Source organism: Alligator mississippiensis, chromosome 2, assembly GCF_030867095.1.
Source record: "Alligator mississippiensis isolate rAllMis1 chromosome 2, rAllMis1, whole genome shotgun sequence".
Lineage (NCBI taxonomy): Eukaryota > Metazoa > Chordata > Crocodylia > Alligatoridae > Alligator > Alligator mississippiensis.
Window position 1 is genome coordinate 77,807,148 of NC_081825.1, and position 19,268 is coordinate 77,826,415.

The 19,268-nt window shown below is 42.7% G+C and overlaps 1 protein-coding gene across 4 annotated transcripts in view; it reads left to right on the forward strand.

Annotated features, from left to right (window-relative positions):
- Nucleotides 1-19,268, forward strand: part of GPM6A (glycoprotein M6A) — a 419,024-nt gene that overhangs the window by 61,971 nt on the left and 337,785 nt on the right. Inside the window, exon 2 of one of the 4 annotated variants that reach the window (XM_019481375.2) lies at nucleotides 11,548-12,575. The exons of the other annotated variants lie outside the window; for them this stretch is intronic. Within the exon in view, the coding sequence (XP_019336920.1) occupies nucleotides 12,326-12,575 (250 nt within the window). The 5' untranslated portion in view covers nucleotides 11,548-12,325. The remainder of the gene's footprint in view (nucleotides 1-11,547; nucleotides 12,576-19,268) is intronic. 4 annotated transcript variants of the gene reach the window in all.

A 19,268-nucleotide genomic window follows, 5' to 3' on the forward strand; every position in this document is an offset into this window, starting at 1 on the left:
TGGCACCCAGCTGAACATTTTCTCCACCCTAATGTTCCACAAGGATCCTGCATACTCCCCCACTAATGCTCCCTGCTTGTGCTGGAGACAACTACATGAGTACATTAATTCAGGAGACAGTTTTTAATTGGGTACATGACATCTTTCTATGACTCATCATTCTGAACCCCACCTTAGGATCTGGCAAAGTGGTCAGTCACTGACCAGGCAACCAGCTTCCCTTTTGAGAATTCACAGGCATGGATGCTGCTATAGGAGCTAGGGCCCAGTCTGCCTTGACTGGCAGGGGTTTTCCCTCTTGACCTCACACATGTCATGAGGTCACAAACTGGGGCTTGCTGTGCTTATTGGGCATCCATGCATTTTCTCAGATACCTTCAGCAACCCTTGAGATGCCTGAAAGCACACTCCATTGCTATTCTGTAGCTGCTAAGCTGGTTGGTTAAACTGCTTCTTTTGGTCATCCAGGCACCCAATGAAAGAAGTGCAGTGGATAGGAAGGACCCTTATTAGTAGTGGGGGGTACAGTCACTCCCTCAACCTGGATGTCAGGCATGCCAGGGGCAAACTTTCTCCACTCCTTCAGCTTAGGGAGGAGGGAGGTTCTAAATGTTCTGGCATCACATGCCCTACCCTACCAGCTGGTATTTGTATGCATGAAATGGCTCTGGCGGCCCACAACTGCCTGAAACATGATCGAGAAGTAGCCCTTCTGGTTGAATTCAGGGGAGCAGTGCACAGGAGAAAGGATGGTAATGTGTGTGCCACAGATGACCCCAACACAGTTGGGGAACCCAGGATGGCAAACCTGTCCATGACTTCCTGTGGTTTGTCAAGGCATATGATATGTGAGGCCATCACTCCCAGGAGCACCACAGAATCATAGAAAATTAGGGTTGGAAGGGACCTTAGGAGGTTATCTGGTTTGGTCATCTAGTCTAGGTCCCTGCTCCAAGCAGGACCAGCCCCAACTGTATCATCTCAGTCAAGGCTTTGTCTAGCTGGATCTTAAAAATCTCTAAGGATGGAGATTCCACAGCTTCTCTGGGTACCCTGTTCCAGTGCTTTACTACCCTCCTTATGAGAGAGTTGTTCCATATATCTAACCTAAATTTCTTTTGCTGCAACTGGAGACCATTGCTCCTTGTTCTGTCATCTACCTGAGAACAGTCCATCTCCATCCTCTTTAGAATCCCTCTTCAGGTAGTTGAAGGCTGCTATTAAATCCCACCTTAGTCTTTTCTTCTCCAGACAAAATAAGTCCAGTTCCCTCAGCCTCTCCTCATATGTCATGTGCCCCAGCCCATTAACCATTGCCTTCTCCTGGACTTTCTGCAACTTGTCCACATCCTTTATGTAGCGGGGGCAAAAAACTGGACACAGTTCTCCAGATGTAGCTTCAACAGTGCTGAATAGAAGGAAAGAGTCACTTCCCTCGGTCTGCTGGCAACGCTCCTACCAGACACCCTCCTCTCTCTGAATGTGCCTCCAGTTGTTGACTTGTGAACTCCAAAATGGTTTGCCACAGATCACAGGCCACTCAGGGTGTGAGATGCCATATAGTGATGGCAACGCATTTCTCGACAGATGAGGGGACCTTCATTGCCATTGTCTGCCACCATGTGTGGGGCAAGCTTGGCATTGAACTCCATGTAAGATGCTTTCCCTGGATATGTGGAAGTTCATGTACCACTGTGTTACCAGATTTGCCCATTACTTTGGGGTATGCTCATTTAAGGGATACATTTCTAGGGTCTTGGTAATTCTATCAATGTGCTGCTTGTGTTACTTGTGTTTCTATACGGAGCTGTATATCTCCCTTCTGCAAGTCCTCACCCCCAATGGAGCTATCTTGCAGGTCTCAGTTTCAATGGGGCTGGGTTCCTCCAGTCACCAAATCAGTCATACACACACAAACACACACAGATTACTGTTACATGCCTGACCTGGCTGGCTTGATCAGAATGGACAGGCTGACACAACGAGCACACAGGTAAACAGAATCCCTCTGAATCTGGCTGGGTGTCCAGCTTACATCCTCATGGGCCAGCATTCAGTTCATTAGGGCACGTCTGAGTCAAACTGGGTCAATCAGCCTGTACAAGCTGATCCCCTTATGTGTTTCAAACTCAGCATGTCCCAATCTTTGGCCTCTTGATGAACAGACCCCACAGTATTTTTGGGCTTCACAGGGATCTTTAGCTTAGGTAAAAGAAGCGTTGCTGCAGAGCACGTGAGGAAGAAGTAGAGAAGGAAAAATGTACCCAGTTACTATCAGTTTGACTATAAAAGTTGTTTATTGCTAAGTATATGAAATATATAATGGTACTAATAGTAATAGACATGCAAAGGAAAAACAAACACAAACAATTACAATACTACCCTGGGTTCACTAAGTATTTGGGGAAACTTAGCTCAAGCTTAACTAATACAGTTCAGGTTCAGAAATTTATGCCTAGAGAGAAAATAGAGAGAGAGCGCTGGGATCTCACCGGTCCAAGGTACTTGGGTTGCAAAGCTGACAGGTAAAGTTCGTAGCACAATCCTTGAAGGGAGACTATCTGTTCTTCCAGCGGGAATGTACGGCCCGAGATGCCTATTAAACTCAGAGGTGTGTGTGTGTCTGGTGGGAGAAAAGTCCTTTGTAAATCCAGATTAGAACTGGTCTGATAAATGCTGAGCTGGGTGTGTGTAAATGTGGATTGATTAGCATTTGGAGCACAGATTCCCCATCATGCAGTGCTCCCCTGTTTCTCTGATCCCAGAATTCACTGCAGTCTCTGCTTCAGGCTTTCTGTTCTCCATCTCTCATGTAAATGAATGGTCATCTGGTTCCATCTCGGATGCAAATGAGACCTAGGGCAGTTGTTTTACTCTTGTCACCCTTATCTGGAGGGTTTTAGGTGTGTCTCCCACTGCATCTTAATCAGTTTCATTTAAGTAGAGGAGGGGAGGAAGGGGGAATTCTTTGAGAGTCAGACAGGCTGCGTCCTGTGCCAGTTTTCCCCAAGAGCACAGCTGAGACGTAACAACTGCTTATCCCAGGGCGTCATGATAAGCACTGATTGGTGGGATAGGATCATCTCCCTGGCCCAGAAATATTGCCATATGGTTTGGTGCTACTCCCATGTGTGCCTGGCCACGTGTGCTGACCTGCAACTAAAATATCTTTAGGGTGACAGCTGCTGTTTTACAGGTCAGGAGCCGGATGTACCATGGTTCACCATAGTTTGGCAGCGATTAACATGCATGAGCCTCTCCTTGGCAAGTAGTGCTTCCTTACTCTTCTCATGAATTGAAGTAGTCATGGCAACCATCCAGAGCCGCCAGCGTTGCCTTTTTTACTCAATCTCATTTCTGAGTTTATGGTGCTGGGCCAGCAATGTTCGCAATGTGATGGCCACATATGGATCCAGAGTAGCCAATGGTGGTACAAGTTCTGGGTCATGAACAGTGGTGGCAGCACAAATGTAGTGGGAATGTGAGTGGGCAGTGAGGGACAATGGGAAATCCCTTCCACAGAAATTTCACCATCCACAGTTTCAACACCCCAGGGGCACTTTTGCTTGGTGCTGGTGGTCAGGGAATTTATAGACACTTGGCCAGTGTAAGGTACATCGTCAGAGACAGCACACATTGCAATCTGCTAGTGGTGTATTTAGCTACTTTTTAAACACAATTGGAAAAGTAACATGTGGACACACTATTTATGCAACTTCTTAATTCTGGGCCAAGTGGCATCACATCTGGCTCTTCAACAAATGAAACATCCGTTTAGAGCCAAAGTGCATCTCCTCCCATTGGTTTAAGACAAACATTATCAGTTGGCCAGTAATGGTTAACACAGAAATAGAATCAGTAAAAATCAGTACAATAGATACAGCCCCATGGAGATTTCATCAGTAGTAAATATTACTTTGTTAATTTCTATATAAGAAAAATTCAATGTATTTTGAAAATTAATCCTATGAGATTGCCCAAAAAAGCATGACTTGATTTGAGTCAAGCTGACTATGAGGGTGTAAATGTACAAATTTAACTTCTCACCTGCTTCATGCTTGAGTTGTTGCGCTTTCTGTAACAGTTAAAAAGCAGTTACTTACAGCTGGTAGCCTACTGGCCTGACTTGATTGATCTTCCTATCCACAAGTAACTTACAAGTTAAATAAAGTTCCATATTTATATTTAGTACTTATGTGGAAATAAATAACCATAGTTATGACTACAGGTTTTATTGAACTATCTGAAAGCCATAAGCAATCTGTACAAGTTAATTATTGCAACCCATGTTTCTAAATTAGCTATCAGAGGTTTAGTTTAAACTGATATCGGGCAAAGAAATCAGTCCTTTGCCAATAGAGTCCGTAAAAATAATCGGGCAAAATACTCCTCATAAAAATTAGCAGGACCCTTATCCCAAGAGCTAAAAAAGCAGTACAGTAGATAGTTAAAAATCATTCACACATTAGTATGCCCCATCCCATAGGAATGTATAATTTAGAAAGCAGTGTGTACATTTGAAACTGCTTATTAAAATAGCTGCATATGGTCAGAAGGTGCATATACATGATACCCTTAATTCTCTTTAGCCCATAAACTTGGGTCCATTTTACTGTTGGAGACTCTCATTGGTTTTATGAATTAATAAAGGAGACTATCATTGTCAGGCTCTGCTCCATATGTACATACTGTCCACAAGCTTTTCAGATATTGAACGAACGCATAGCAGGCCACAGTCACACATAGGGTGTTTGCAGCTCTGTCATCCAAACTGCATAAAAGCCAGTGACATCTGGTCTTCAGCTTTTTAGGTTCATACAGTGTGCATCTTATCATTTGTAGCTTCCTAAATTTAAAGAATAGAGGAGGGTGGTTTCACTTCCGTTCCTGAATTCTAATGTCCTTAGGAGGTGGGTTTAGTGCAAACTGGGAAGCAGGTGGGGAGGGGGGGTGACACTTTAAACTTATGGGGCTGGACAGTCGGGGAAGAACTATACTTCAAATCTTGTGTATCCTCAGGACCAGCTCCTTCCTCCTGCCTACTAGCGGACCAACTTCCTCAGGCTTGCTCTTGGATGCAGTTCAGTGTGGTGATTATATCTGAAGCCCAATGTAATTTGGGTTTTGTCCAAGAAACCTTTTCTCCCCATGTAACATTTGTAATGTTTAAAGTTTAATTCCTGGAATAATAGCCCCTACATGTTTGTTATCCTGCTGTCTTTTTCCAGCTGTTCAAGCTGGGAGACTCTGGATTCTTGAATTCATTTCTTCCCTCAATAAGCAAATGTGGAATGCTGCTGCTTTTTCAGTGGAGGTGTAATTCAGCTACTTCCATAGCTCCTCAGTTCCCCTTGTCAGGATGGTTTTCTGTTGACCTCCATGTTGGAAAAGAAAGGACATGGAAGGCTGTCTGTGATTCACTGTGGTAGATGTAGATGTCCAAATTATAGAAGAGAATAGGAGCAGAAGGCAGCCAAAGTACAATGGAAGCATTTCTAAATGGAAATTATGCTGGTTTTCAGCTGAAATATTTTTGCAAAAAAATCTAAATATTTTTGACAAAACAGATATTTTCATGATTTTTCTTTGTTAATAAAATGTTTCTATTGAAAGAAGAACACAACCGTTTCACTGGGAAATTTTTGACCATCCCTAATTGCCAGATTTTAGTAGTCTTTTCTGCATCTAACAATGCCTAGCACCAGACACTTCACAGGAAGGTTCAAGAATTGCGCATAATTCAAAATAATGGAGATAATTGAGTATAAGAGAAATGTCTTTTTAAATCCAGACAGGCTTATGCTTTGAGTCCTGATGAATTCTTATCATCTGTTTTTCTCTTAGCTAACATAATTGCATATGTCCTCACTATCCCTAAACATTTTGATCCTTTTTATGAATTCTTACACTATGTACCTGTGGCAAGAAGTTCCATGGGTTAATTATACATTTTTTTGAAAAGTCACTCCTGTCCAGTTTACAATATGTATCCTCTTTCAAATTTACTGGAGTGCCTTTGTTCTTTATATTGTGTTAATTAGCCATAACTCGAGTCAATTAGCTGATAATTAGTCGCATGCCCATTATCTAGAGGAACTTGGAAATTATAGAACTTGGTTAGATACAAGTTCCATATAGACTATCATCTTGTTTCTGACCAGAGGTTGACCAGAGGAAAGATGCAAGGCCTCCATGGTAGGTAAATGTGGGATACTCGCTTCTGCATATTAGGTTTCTTGCTAGTCTCAAATAGTTAGACACAATTTAACTCATGACATACGTTTTCCAAAATTTTTAACTATGTTTCTATGTTTGTTAATATTTTTGCTACTCTTAGGAAGGTTTAAAAAATGGTTGGGCATTCAGAAGTTTGAATCTATGGTGGAGCATGATTGTTAGCTTGTTTTACTCCATATAGCCTGTAAGATTTTCAGACCAGTATAAGCCTATGAACCAGATTATTATTATTATAAGAGATTATTGTGTTTTATAAAAGAGTTAAATAAAGATTTATGTTTGAGGGGAAAAAAATGAAGCTAAACACACTAACATTTTTGTTTGGTTACAGTAGTTTTCAGTGGGAGTTGAATTCCTCACATGTCCTTGTGCCCTTGGATAGCTTCCCAAAAAGAATAGCCAAACATAACTACTTAGTACTGCATAAATTAGTCAGTGTTTATACTGGACTTGGAAATAGTGTGCTGTGTACCATTGTCACACATAGACATTATGGCGAGGGGAGTCTCTAGTTTTAATGAAAGAGTTGATTCCCATCCTGGGTAAGAGACCAATTTAGCACCATTCATATTCTTCATTTGTTATGAATGGGAGCATGATCAAGTGTAAAGAGCCTGGATTTATAATTCTACTAGTCATTTCCTATTTATTACTTGACTGTGGTATCAATGACACAGGTTTTAAAATCTCTGTAAATATGGATGTATCATCTGATTCTGCCTGGTCCCCTGCTCACTCTCTGTTCTAATTCATTTCATTGGTGTTTTATACATAAAAACATTGGGTCACAAATAGCTCTCATTTACATAGCTTTACCTGTCACGTTCCAATTAAAATATTTGTAAGTCAGTTGATTATATAGCTAACGCATACAAGAACTCGCCTGATAACACCTGTTGGTAGTAGATATTGAACATTTTGTTTACTTCAGTAAGTTCTGAGTGTGCCTCACGTCTGCCCCTGCTTTCCATCATTTGGGAACTTTGATCTGTGCAACTGGAGACCTGCAGAAATTGCAATAAAAACTACTTTTATAGCTTTTGATTGATAAAGCTTTATATGTTAGGTGTGGTAATCTCTGCAACATAGCAGCATGGAAACTGTTTAATTGTGGAGCTGCAGCAGGATTATATTTGTCTGGGGCTGTCCAACTGGTGGACAGTATGTGGCCCATGTGGGGTTAATATGTGACCTCCTGAGCTTCTTCCTGGCCATCACTTCCCCAGTTGCTTCCCATACTGTTGCAGCCAATCTCTAGGCTCCCCCTCCCACCATCCGTCCCTCAGCTTTTGCTTTTTGCTCCAGCCTAGTGGTGGGGCAGCAGAGCCCACAGCACTGGGGGAGCCAGCAGAGCAGTGCAGGGAGGGAGATGAGGTACGGGCTGCCTGCATACCCAGATTATCTCTGTGCTTAATATAGTGAAAACAGTAGCAGATAATGCTTAGCCTGAAAAGTTATTCCTGCAGTGGTCCAGTGTGTCCACAAATAACAGAAATACTGTCTCTCCTACACTCGTGAGTCTGTCATTTCAGGCCCTGAAAGTTAAAACATTAGTTACTTACACCAAATTAAATTGTAGAAAGTCCAGAGAGATTTATGACTTTTGGAGAAAATTCTAACGGTCAAATCATCTTGCCTCAAGGTTTGCTAAGTAGATATGATTGTTTATTTAGTGATGAGACACAAAAGCATGTATTTCAGGTTTTGGTAAGTGAGGGGATTTCAGATTGCAATAGTTATGTTTCTAAATGTTTGAGGCACGGTAATGAGTAAGTACTGGCTTGGAGGAGGAGAATCACTAAATGAGCAGGGCTTCTCAGTCCATCCTGTGAAGGAGGTCATTACTAAGTAAAGCTGGTCAACATTCATAATTTTGGAGCTTGTTGGAAGTTTGGTATTTTGAAATGTTTCAATTTTGAATTGCTTGAAAACAGATTTTTTAAAATTTCCTGTGAAATGAAAGTTCCAAATTGTTTTGGAATACTTAATGTTTTTCCCTTTTATTTTTAAGCAGCAGCTGCTGTTACTGATTTGAAACTGATCTGAAAGAGAAGATAGATTTCTATTCCTTGTTTTGTGATACTGTTAAATCTTGGCAGTTGGAATCTAAATAGGCAGTGTTTGGAAAGTGAGAGAGAGGTATTTATGAGCAGTGGTTATGAATAGGGATTCTGGGGTGGCAAGAGGAGGTAGGGTAAGTATACATTAATTTGGTGGAGTTTTAAGATCAAGAAAATCTGTGAATACAATCTGCTGTCCAAAGATATTTTGGACCTTGCCATTCTATAGAGGCAACATATAACAGCAAGAGTTACTCCTGGTAAATAACCCTTTCATATGTATCTATATATTCAAAGAGTTGCTATAGAAACATGAGATATTTAGCATGATTTAAAGGGGCAACTAAACAGAGAGAGAACTTTATGTACAGTACCTTCTGATGGGTGAGAGACTCTTTAATGATATACAGATCTTAACACCATCTGGATAATAATTGTACTGTTCCATACAGTTTTGGGTTTGGTTTGGTTTTTCATTATACTGCAGCAGTACATACTCAATATAATAAACTGTTCTAATACTGAGAAAAACTGAATTGCTACTCTTCAGAGAAAAGGTCACTCATGTCAATAACTACAAAAATTAATAACATATCATTCTATTAACTTATTTATTTTTCAATATGTTAAAAAGACACTAGTCAAAATCCCTTGGCCTACACATAGTATGCATATATTTTTAAATAACAAAGCAGAACATTAACCATACCAGTTCCTATTTCTATGAATAAAAGTCCCTTTAGTTTACCCATCAAGTGTCCCTGCAGAAACAAGTCCCACAGTGTGTCCTGAAAGTTAATGAACAAGTTGGTTGCGCTGACTTAGAAAGAAATAATAGAGATGAGTTCAGCTCCTGGGTGTTTAAAACCTGATGGCTGTTGGGCTATTGAGAACTATTGAGCTTATTAGTCAAGATGATGCCTGGGGACAGAAGCATTTCTGCATTCAGGTGTTTATATAGGTGAAAAAGAAAACTTGAGGTGTATATGATTAAAAAAAGATTAGATATAAGGAACTGAGACTTGTCAGGCTAAAACAAAAAGTGCAAGAGCTGAAATTACAAAATGGCCTGGCATTAAGATATTTGAAGCAATGTTTCTTTCTAGAAACAGCAAACAATATTGTCTAGCTAGTATTGATTACTTAAAATTAATGATAAGCTGCCAAGAGCATGGTCAGAAGTAATGAAGATTTAGAGGATAATCACATGACATGTCCTTATGAATGCTTAGCCAAACCACTCTCAGGTCAACCTAACTCGCACAGAACTTTTAGTCACTGCCACTGAAAAGGCAACCCAAAGTTTAGAAAGAGTTTAATTATTTTTAGCAGGGGTGTCAGACAGGGTCACCATACATCTGTGTTCGTGGGCATGTGCTCTTTTTGGGTCCTCCAGTCTCCGTCTGGGAGGTTTTTTGAAATAGGAAGAACTGTCCAGGTTTTGCTCTGCTCAGCATTGATGTTTTCCTGGCACTTTACAGCTTGACCTAGCAAGGAGCTGCTTGAGGCTGGCGGGGGCTGGGGGGTGGGGTGATTTGAGGCAGGGTCATCATGTGTGTCTGCAGGCACACATGAACGTGGCTGGTATGCTGGGTGGCAGGGTGGTGAAATCAGCTTCAGGACCTGGATGCAGGTAAGTCTATGGAGGCTGGGAGTTGGAGGGCCAGGGCTTGGGGACTGTCAGGGTTTGTGTGCGCATCTGTGCATGTGTGTGGCAGGGGTGTGTTGTCCAGGTATGGGGGCTGCAGGAGGGTGGGGGAGGCACCTACCTTTCCAACAGGGAAAGGGGCTGGGGGCCCTTTGGAGGTAGCAGGGAGCTGTGTGGCTAGCCCAGCAGCACTGGGGCCAATGCCCTTGCTTGTGGGGGTGGTGCAGCTGGGAGATGATGCAGGGCTGAGGGGAGCAGGGAGCTGCGGATTGGGAGTGAGGGACACCAGCAGGGCTGTAGGGGGCTGCAGTTTAGGAGTGAGGGGCAGTGGCAGGGCTGTGGGGGCTGTGGCTTGGGAGTGAGGGGCACCAGGGGGACAGGGGACTGTGGGTTGGGAACATGGGGCACAGGCAATGCTAGGAAGCTGCGGGTCAGGAGTAAGGGGTATCAGCAGGGACAGGAGGGAGCTGCAGATTGGGAGTGAGAGGGACCAGCATGGTCTGGGGGGTGGGGTATTGTGGGTTGGGAGCGAGGGGCAGGGCACAGGCATATCAGTGTGTTCCCCTACAATCATACCCCTCCCTCCTGACAGATGTCCTTTTTTTTTGAAAATGGAAATATGGTAACCCTAGTGTCAGATTCATTGGGTGCACCAATAAATATTTTTTGGTCGATACCAGTGGCCGATTATTAACCAGCCATATCGGCCGATACTGATCCAATAGCTGATATGCAGCCTGGCAGCTTGAAGAGCAGTGTCCGGCCAGTAAGTCGGGGGGGGGGGGGGACACACCAAGGCGCTGCTCAGCCGGGAAGGGTAGCAGGTGGAGCTGTGGGTGGCTTGCCTGGGAGGTGGGGAGTGGGGGACGCCTCCCTGCTGCTACATGTGTCCCTGGGGGAGGCATGGTGGGCATGTGACCCCCAGATTTGTGTGCAGAGTGAGGGCAGGCTACCCTCTGCAGGCTTGGGGCCAGGGGCAGGACTGGCCTTTTCTCATCAGGGGAACTGGGCCGGGGATGCACTCAAGGTGGGCAGCGGCAGGGCGGGCAGTGGCAGCTCTGGGAAGGGGGCCATGTAGAATTTTGGGGTAGATGTAGCCCTGCTGTGGCCCCCCTCCCAGCGCCGCTGCTGCCTGCCCTGCCTCCCCACTGGGAAGAGGCTGATGCAGCTGCTGGCCCCGAGCCTGCAGTGGACAGTCTGCCTTTGCCCTACGCAGAAATCCAGGGGGTACATACTGCCCATGCCTCCCCCAGGGGTGTGTGCATGGTGAGGGGCCCCTCCCTCCCCTAGCCCCCTGGATGAGCTACCCATGGCTCTGTCCCACACTCCCTGCCTCCACCCCAGCTGGATTGTGCCTGCCCCAGCCCCAACCCCACTCCCTCAATGTGGGGGCCTTGATCTGCCCCCCATGCCCCTTCCCCAGTACAGACTTACCAGCCGGACACCACTCTCCAAGCTGCCAGGCTGCATTCCTGGCCACATGATCAAGAGTCTTTTTCTCATCTTAGTAGTTATGTCATTTACTTTGTTAAATGCTAGTCCTAAGGAGTCTCAGTGTTGATTGCTATCGGTAACTTGGAATTTTTCCTTGATGTTATTTAGTTGATTCCCAAACCTGATGGAATAGTAGACTAATGGTGTCCATTGTTTGAGGGGAAAAAAGCTGGAAAGCATAATTTGATTCAAGCAACTACCTATTAAGGAGGAACTAGATGAGCATCCTATGCTGGAGAAAAGCTTCACCGCTATCGACCAGATAAAAAGCAACAAAGCCCCTGAAGTTGATGGAATTCCACCTGAAGCCCTGAAATATGGCATTCCTGCTCTACACTTCAAGCTCCATGCACTGTTTATAGCCTGCTGGGAGCAGGAGAAAATTCCACAAGATCTGCGTGATGCTGTAATTGTTACCCTGTACAAGAATAAAGATGACAAGTCAGACTGTTCCAACTACCAAGGGATCACCCTTCTGTCCGTTGTCAGGAAAATTCTAGCTAGAATCCTTCTCAACAGGCTGGTGCCTTTCATAGCAGAAGAGGTCCTCCTGGAGAGCCAATGTGGCTTCAGAGCAAACAGAGGCATGATAGATATGGTATTTGTGCTCAGACAAATGCAGGAAAAGTGCCGGGAGCAGAACAAAGGACTGTACATCACTTACAGTGTCAAACACTGTAAGGTCAATGAAAGTCGAAACGGGCTCTGGAAGATTCTCAGGAAGCTTGGATGCCCACCTGAGTACCTCACCATGGTCAGATAACTCCATGACAGTCAGCATGGATAAGTCAAGTACAACAGCAACCTCTCAGGTCCCTTCCTTATCTCTAATGAAGTTAAAGTAAGGCTGCGTTCTAACCCCTGCTTTGTTCAACATTTCTTTACCATGATGCTGCAGCAAGCGTTGGACAATCTTGGGGAAGGTGAGAAAGGTGTCTATATCCACTTTTGGAGAGACAGAAACCTCTTCAACCTCAGATGCCTACAGGCTCATATAAAGACCTCGCAACAGCTCATCCATGAACTTCTGTTTGCAGATGACTGCGCCTTAGTGGGCCACACCCAATACAATCTGCAGCTCATGACCACCTACTTTGCTACTGCAATACAACTCTTGGGACTTACCATCTGCCTGGGTAAGACTCAAGTATGTGCAAATGTCTCTGCAGATTAGCCTTTTCAGGTTCTTAAATAATTTTTATATTTCTCTTCTGACATCATTTTAGCAATTGATATCTGTTAGATAGCAACTATTAACTGTTAGAGTTGGAAATCAATGCTTTGTACCATGCCAAATCTACAGTTGCAAGTTTTTAGGTAATCTACGGCATAGGTATCTATTTTAGCAGTCTATGAAATAACAGCTGCTAAACTCGCATCTGATTTGAAGCAGCAGGGGAATGTGACAGTAATTGTAATTGTGTGAATTTAAAATCTGATTTCTCATGATGTGCCAAATATAGAAGCAACTGCTTTACACCTGTGGAAAGTTGATATTCCAGCCTTTTCTTTGCTGCTATGCTTATTTTACTCCAGATGGTTTGCAAGATAGCTTTACTAAAGGGTCACTGGATTTGCAGTCTAGCAGTTTTTGTCTACCGATTGTTTCAGAACTAAGTATATCATCAGGTCATGGTTCAATGTTATTTTCATTTCACGTATTGATATCCATAAAACTCTAAATATATATGATGCTGAGGCCTAAATTAGTATTCTAGAAGGTGAACAAAGTGATAGCTTTCCTATAAATACTGAAGATAGATATGTTATTCTTCCAAGACTTACTTAGCAACAGGATGCCTTACCATGGTTCCATGCATCTGAATGTTTCTTGCACCCAGCTGTGACCACTGATTCACTTATTGAATCTGCTGATGTTAAATAGAATGAGAGAGATGACTTAATGGATCTTGAAAATGTTTACTGCTTTTGTTTTGCTCATTATCAGGAGAGGACTCTGTTTGAAACTGCTGTTTCTGTATGCCAGCCAGTGTTTCTACTTTATTTTTGTTAAGAGGAGACTGCAGTAAAATACCAGTCTACACCAGCTGTTCTTCTAAATTGAGGGGAAATTAAAAACACACATTATGTAAACACGTATTCTCTTTGTGTCTGTTTCTATAAGAAGATATCTCTGATTCCTTAAAGCATGAAATAACCCTTTTTCTTATGTAATGTCTTGCTGAGGATATTGTAGTAGAGTTGTATGAAATTTGAAATGATACACTTATTATTCAGCCTTTGAGCTGCTGAAGCCAAATCTACCAGTGGAAAATTGACTTGAAAGCATTTTTAGATAGAAAGCTAGAAAAGTTAAACTCCCCTCATAAATCAGAAAAAGATTGAATTAGATTTCTGAAGATTTTTAGTCAATCATTTGCTTTCTTTATTTGCATTTCTTTAGCTTTTTAAAGTATTTTATAGCTCATCATAAATAATTAAAAAGGATAACCAATGCACCAATTTGATTGGCTCCATGGGAAGATCTGATCACTGAAACCTTTATCTATCATGTGATTCAAAATTTAAATTTTGTGGCTTTGCAATGCCGAAATTCATAAGTTTGCATTTTTCCAATACTCCCTGGGTTCTGACCGTTTTCTTTCTTCCAGTCAGGGCAGAACTTCATAGATGAGGGGTGTCAAGCATCGAGTGTACAGGCTGGATCTGGCCTATGGAGCTGTTTTATCTGGCCTGTGGAGTTCCTAGAGGGGCTGGGAATTCAGGGGATGGGACCTGTTGCTAAAATCCAGGTCATGGAGCTCTGTTGAGAACATGCTTTGGCAGCATGAGTACTAGTAATGGCTGTACTAACCCTGGCAGGTCCTTGACACTGCTTGTCTCCACTGCCTGCCCATCCTTCTCTTTCCTCCTCCTCCTGCTATATATAGGTGGCTTTGATTTGTCTCATGGTCTGGATCTGGCTGGGAAGGTGGAGGGGAAGGGGTGGAGTCTGACATCCCTATCCTAAATGATGAGTCTGTCTGCAGTCCTCCAAGAGCAAAAGGAGCACAATCTTCCCAGCTGCTAAATCTGCCTGCCACTTGTTTCCTAGTTGCTGAAGCTGCTGCCTCCAAACCAACTCAGGCAGTGAAATAAGAACAGTGTCTCTTTTTCTAGGTCATCCAGAATACTTTTAAAATGCAACAGCATCTAATTCAATGTCCAGCATTGATGACAAGATTTTTTCAGCTGTCATAAATGCTTCAGCCTCTTGAGCCAAGGAACTGGAGTAATCATTGTACCCATCTATCTCCCTCATCAAAATAAACTTGCCTTCTTCCCAGCTTCCCACTGACAAAACCCTTCATCAGTGCTTTCAGGTTGCTTAATTCTCTCAGATGGCATCTCTCTCTAAGTTGCTGAGCCCTTCTGAATCCTATGCTGTAGATATATACCTTAATGTAACCCACCTACCAGCTTCAAAATCATCCTGCTGTCCCTGGAGAGGGGTTTATTTACCAATGATTCTGTGTTATTGCTCTAAATGTGAAGAGATCCTCTTTTGTCTTGGATCCAGCCTCAGAGTTGGCTCAAACCAATTTTCCTGGTGTGAAGAAGTTTGAGAACTCGATTCTTTCTGTTCTTTTTCCAGCTGCTGGGATTGAATTGAAACCTCCAAAGTAGAACAGTATGTACTTAAATGCTCTTCTATTCCTATCTTGGGGATTTCAGTCCCTAAGCAAACAAGCAGGGGAACACAAAGCCCACAAACAATGCCACTTTTATTTTTTGCTTCTATTATGTAAAAAGCAGTTTAAAGGTTGCTTGGTAGATAAACAGAGCAAAACAACCCAGGTCAACTCCACTATTCATTGGAGAGATTTTAACAGTTTTATTTAATGTGGCCACTTGATGAGGGTTGACATTTTGATTGGTTAAATTACTTTTATTGCTTTATCACGATAGCTAAAAATGACTGACCCTTCATAGGTATTTATTAACAGATCCTAAAGCCATTAATTTACACAATTTTAGTTTGCTGTAATATGTGATGCATTGATGAATGCAGTGCTGTGGATTAGTGATTTATGTGGCAATTACTTTTGTTTTGCTGGTTGTTTTTACTCACTGTACAAAATGTAATTTAAGAAACAGGTTCTGCCACACAAAACTGGGACAGAAGTGTCACTTGTGTAGAACAAAAATTTCCTACTTCCAGGTCATGAGGAAATTTAAAACTACAGAGAATTTTACATCAAAATAGGAAGGTCATATTACATTACCTCAACAGAAGTTTGATGACAGAAATCCATTAGCACTTTCACTTTTAAGCATTATAAAATGCTGAAACTCACCCAATTAAAAAAAATATGAATACTGTATTATAAATGCCTTTTTCTTTTCAAAAGAGGCATTGCCTCATATTGCAGAACCTTATTAAAATAATATTGATCCTATTGGCATGCAGATATGTCAAATAATAATAAAGGCCCCTGCCTTAAACCTGTAAGTGCCTTTCAAGGGTAGGTGGATCCCCATATGAGTTCCTTTTTTTCCCAGGAATAAAACCTACGTTATTTTGTGTTACAACAACAGTGAGAAGTCCTGATTGATATTAGGACCTAAGAGAGAGAGAAGCACTTAAAAATGCACAGTTCCAGGCAGTTCCAGAACAAAAGGATGTGAAGTCTTAATATGAGAAAAGATAGATGAACTATTGAAGGAGGGAAGCGGGGATTAGGAAGGAAGAAGAAGTGGAATGAAAGTTCCCATTTTGTATACGTAGCTGAGGTACAGACTGATTAAGTAGTTTGGCTAAGGGTACAAAAGGAAACTGCTAGAGATAGGACCTGAAGTCAGGTGCATTTAGTTCCAATCCAGTATTTTAACAACAGGCAAATGCCCTATAGCAGTTAATCAGTCTCCTTCCATGAGAAAATAAAAATTTTGTAAAATAACTTAAATATCCTTCTTTTGCCTTCAAAATCTCATGTGTGCATGCGTGTGTGTGTGTGTGTACTGTTTAACAAAGGCTAGGGACAGACATTACACACAAACTGGTTAAAGTGATCAGAAACCAGTTTAAACTTGTAACAGAACAGATGTTCAGTGCACATAAACCAGTTTGAAAATGGCTGAAACTGGTTTGAGATAAACCTGGTTGAATGTAGTTATCAGACTTCAATGATTTGGCTCAGCCCAGTTTATTCAGTGTGTTCCAGACCCCTTGCTGGTCTGATATAAACCAGACACCCCCAGCATCCCGGTGTCTTCTCTGGGTTAGGCGGGGCTCTCTGCTCCCTGGCTGGAGCTGGAGCTGGGCAGAGACTGCAGGTACAACAGGGTCCACCTGGCTTGCCCCTGCCCTACCTCCCCCCTGCCCTTTGCTGCTTGCTGGATTCCCCCTTTCCCCCGCCATCTTGCACAGCACAGATGCTAGCCATGTGGTATGCTAGCTAATGCTGAGAGATGTCACTGTGTGTGGATGTCTCCAATTTCACTGGGACAGGCAAACAGAACAGTGACCGCTCAGGACTTTTTGGGGCTAATCAATAGGTCAGCCTGCAAGCTGTATAAGAAGAGCTTGAACTAATGGAGAGAAGCTATTGGTTTGCTGATGGGGTGATAAACACTATTATCATCCTCCTGCTGGCTTGCTTGTCTGTCATTTTGCTGCAGACAGTATAAAGAAGCAGGGAGGGAGATTGAAAAGCTCCATATCATCAACAGGTGCATGCACTGCACACCTCCCCTTGCCTCAGAGTTCTAGCAGGGAGCTGGGGTCTGGCAACACTTCCGGCCCTTGAACAGCCAGCAGGGAAAAGCCTGGGATGGTGCAGGCAGGGTGGGGGTTTACACACCTCCCTAATCAGAGCGTTTTGCCCCACCTCAGCTCAGCACTGTGCAAGGGAAGGATTCTATCCTGAGCCACTACAGGCATGTGCCTACATTTCCTCAATCCAGAGAGAATGTCTGTCCAGTTACAAACCAGTGCAACCTAGCCAGATTAGACTAACCTGCAAAAATTGAATCAATTCAGGCTCAGGATTTTTGAATGCCTGTCCCTAGCCAAAGTGTTTGTTTCTGTTCTGTTGATTTAAGTGTTTTTAGTGCTTTTATAAGATGTGTTTATAATACTGAGAATAACTCTTGAGCTCCATGGTGGAACTGGGGTTACCTGGAAGTAGATTTTTTCCCATGACATCATCTGGCCACTGGAGTAGTTGGAAATCAGTCATTCTCTGCCTCTTCCATTTTAACTTTGCAAGACCGTTTGTTTTAGTTTTGTGTAGAAGATGGTTCCCATTTTCCTTTTTTTCATATAAGTGTTTCATGGGAGCCCTTAATAACCTTAGACACATTTTGAAACTTTTGTGCATCTGACATGTACAATATTTTTTTTTAATCCTAATTCTGGATGCCTGATATGATAGTCATGGGAAGTCCAAAGGTTTCCTTGTTAATGTGCAAGATATGTAATTAGAATAGTGAAAGGGATTGAGAATACAACAAATTACTTTTCAATCAGTAAAATCAGTTATTAGTTATATTCAGATTACTTATTTTAAATGTGGATATGAAGTAACAGAAGGTTCAGAGATTGTAAGTGAGAAAATTAGAGGCATGTAATATTCTTTTATAGCATCTGATGAAGTGAACTTGAGTTCACAATTGGTTGTGCTCTCATATACATGTTATTTAGTTAGTCTGTAAAATTGCATATCTACCCTGCCTTTCAAATTATACTTAGATGCCAAGTGAGGTAGACCATCAGGACTTCTTGGGCATGGGTAATTTCTCAACAGCACTTAATATCAAGAATAAAACAAAATACTGTCCTTACTCAGTTCCAAGATGAGGGTTCCTCACCCCACTATTTAACATGGGGCAGGCAGTGGTTCCTGCTCTGGCTTCATCTCTGGCCTGTGGTTGAGGCTGGAGCCACAGTTACTGCCTGCTGCCTCTGCCCCCACTCTCCTGCAACCTTGGTCCCTCCCTTTCTCCTGTTCCTCCCACCCTGCTGCCTCTGGCCCCCTTCACTCTTTGCCACTCTTTGCCTTGTTTTGCCTTGGGCTCTGGTAGTCTCCATCCCATCTGCAGCTCATGGCACAAAATATGTGTTTTTCCAGCCCCAGTCTGGCCCTGTAGTAATGGCTTCAGCCAGGCTCTGGTGTGAGTTGGGGAGCAGAGACTAAGGGGAGACAGAGGCTGCAGGGGGAGGGGTAAGTGGTGGGGATGGGCAGGCAGCAAAGGTCAGGTTTGTCAGGGGGCAGAGGGCAGGGGTTAAACCCCACCACCTCCCTGCCTCCATACCTCCTGACTACCCCCCACCATTGCCACCATTGCTTTCCCTGTGTTATCTGCTGCACTGGTGGGGTGGATGAATTTAAAATAGCCTTCCAATAATTGGATTCTGTACATGGAAAATCACAACAAACGTATAAAATGTCCGTGTATAGAATCTAATTATTAGAGGGGTCATCTTAAATTCAGGGTTATCTTGGATTTGGGTAAATATAGTAAAAAAAATACTTTGGTGGAAAAATGCAGTAGTTAAACCCCACCAGAACTGCAAATCTGGAGACATCTGCAAAATATTTAAACAGTTATTTTGTTCGGTATATAAACATTTTATTTCTGATCATACTTGTTTCTAAAGTACTTGATAATTTTAATAGTTTTCAGTTAACTCAAGCCAAGAAGATGGATGGTGGGGGGAACTATGCAACAGTTACATAGACTATTCATCTCAATCCTCTGAACTCACTTTATTAGAAGATACTGCATTTAAACAAGTGATCAAGCATATTGAGTATATTTTCACTTGTTCTTGACATAACCTCTGACAGTCGGTTCCAGTTTTGTAGGTGCAAGGCTTAGGAGTT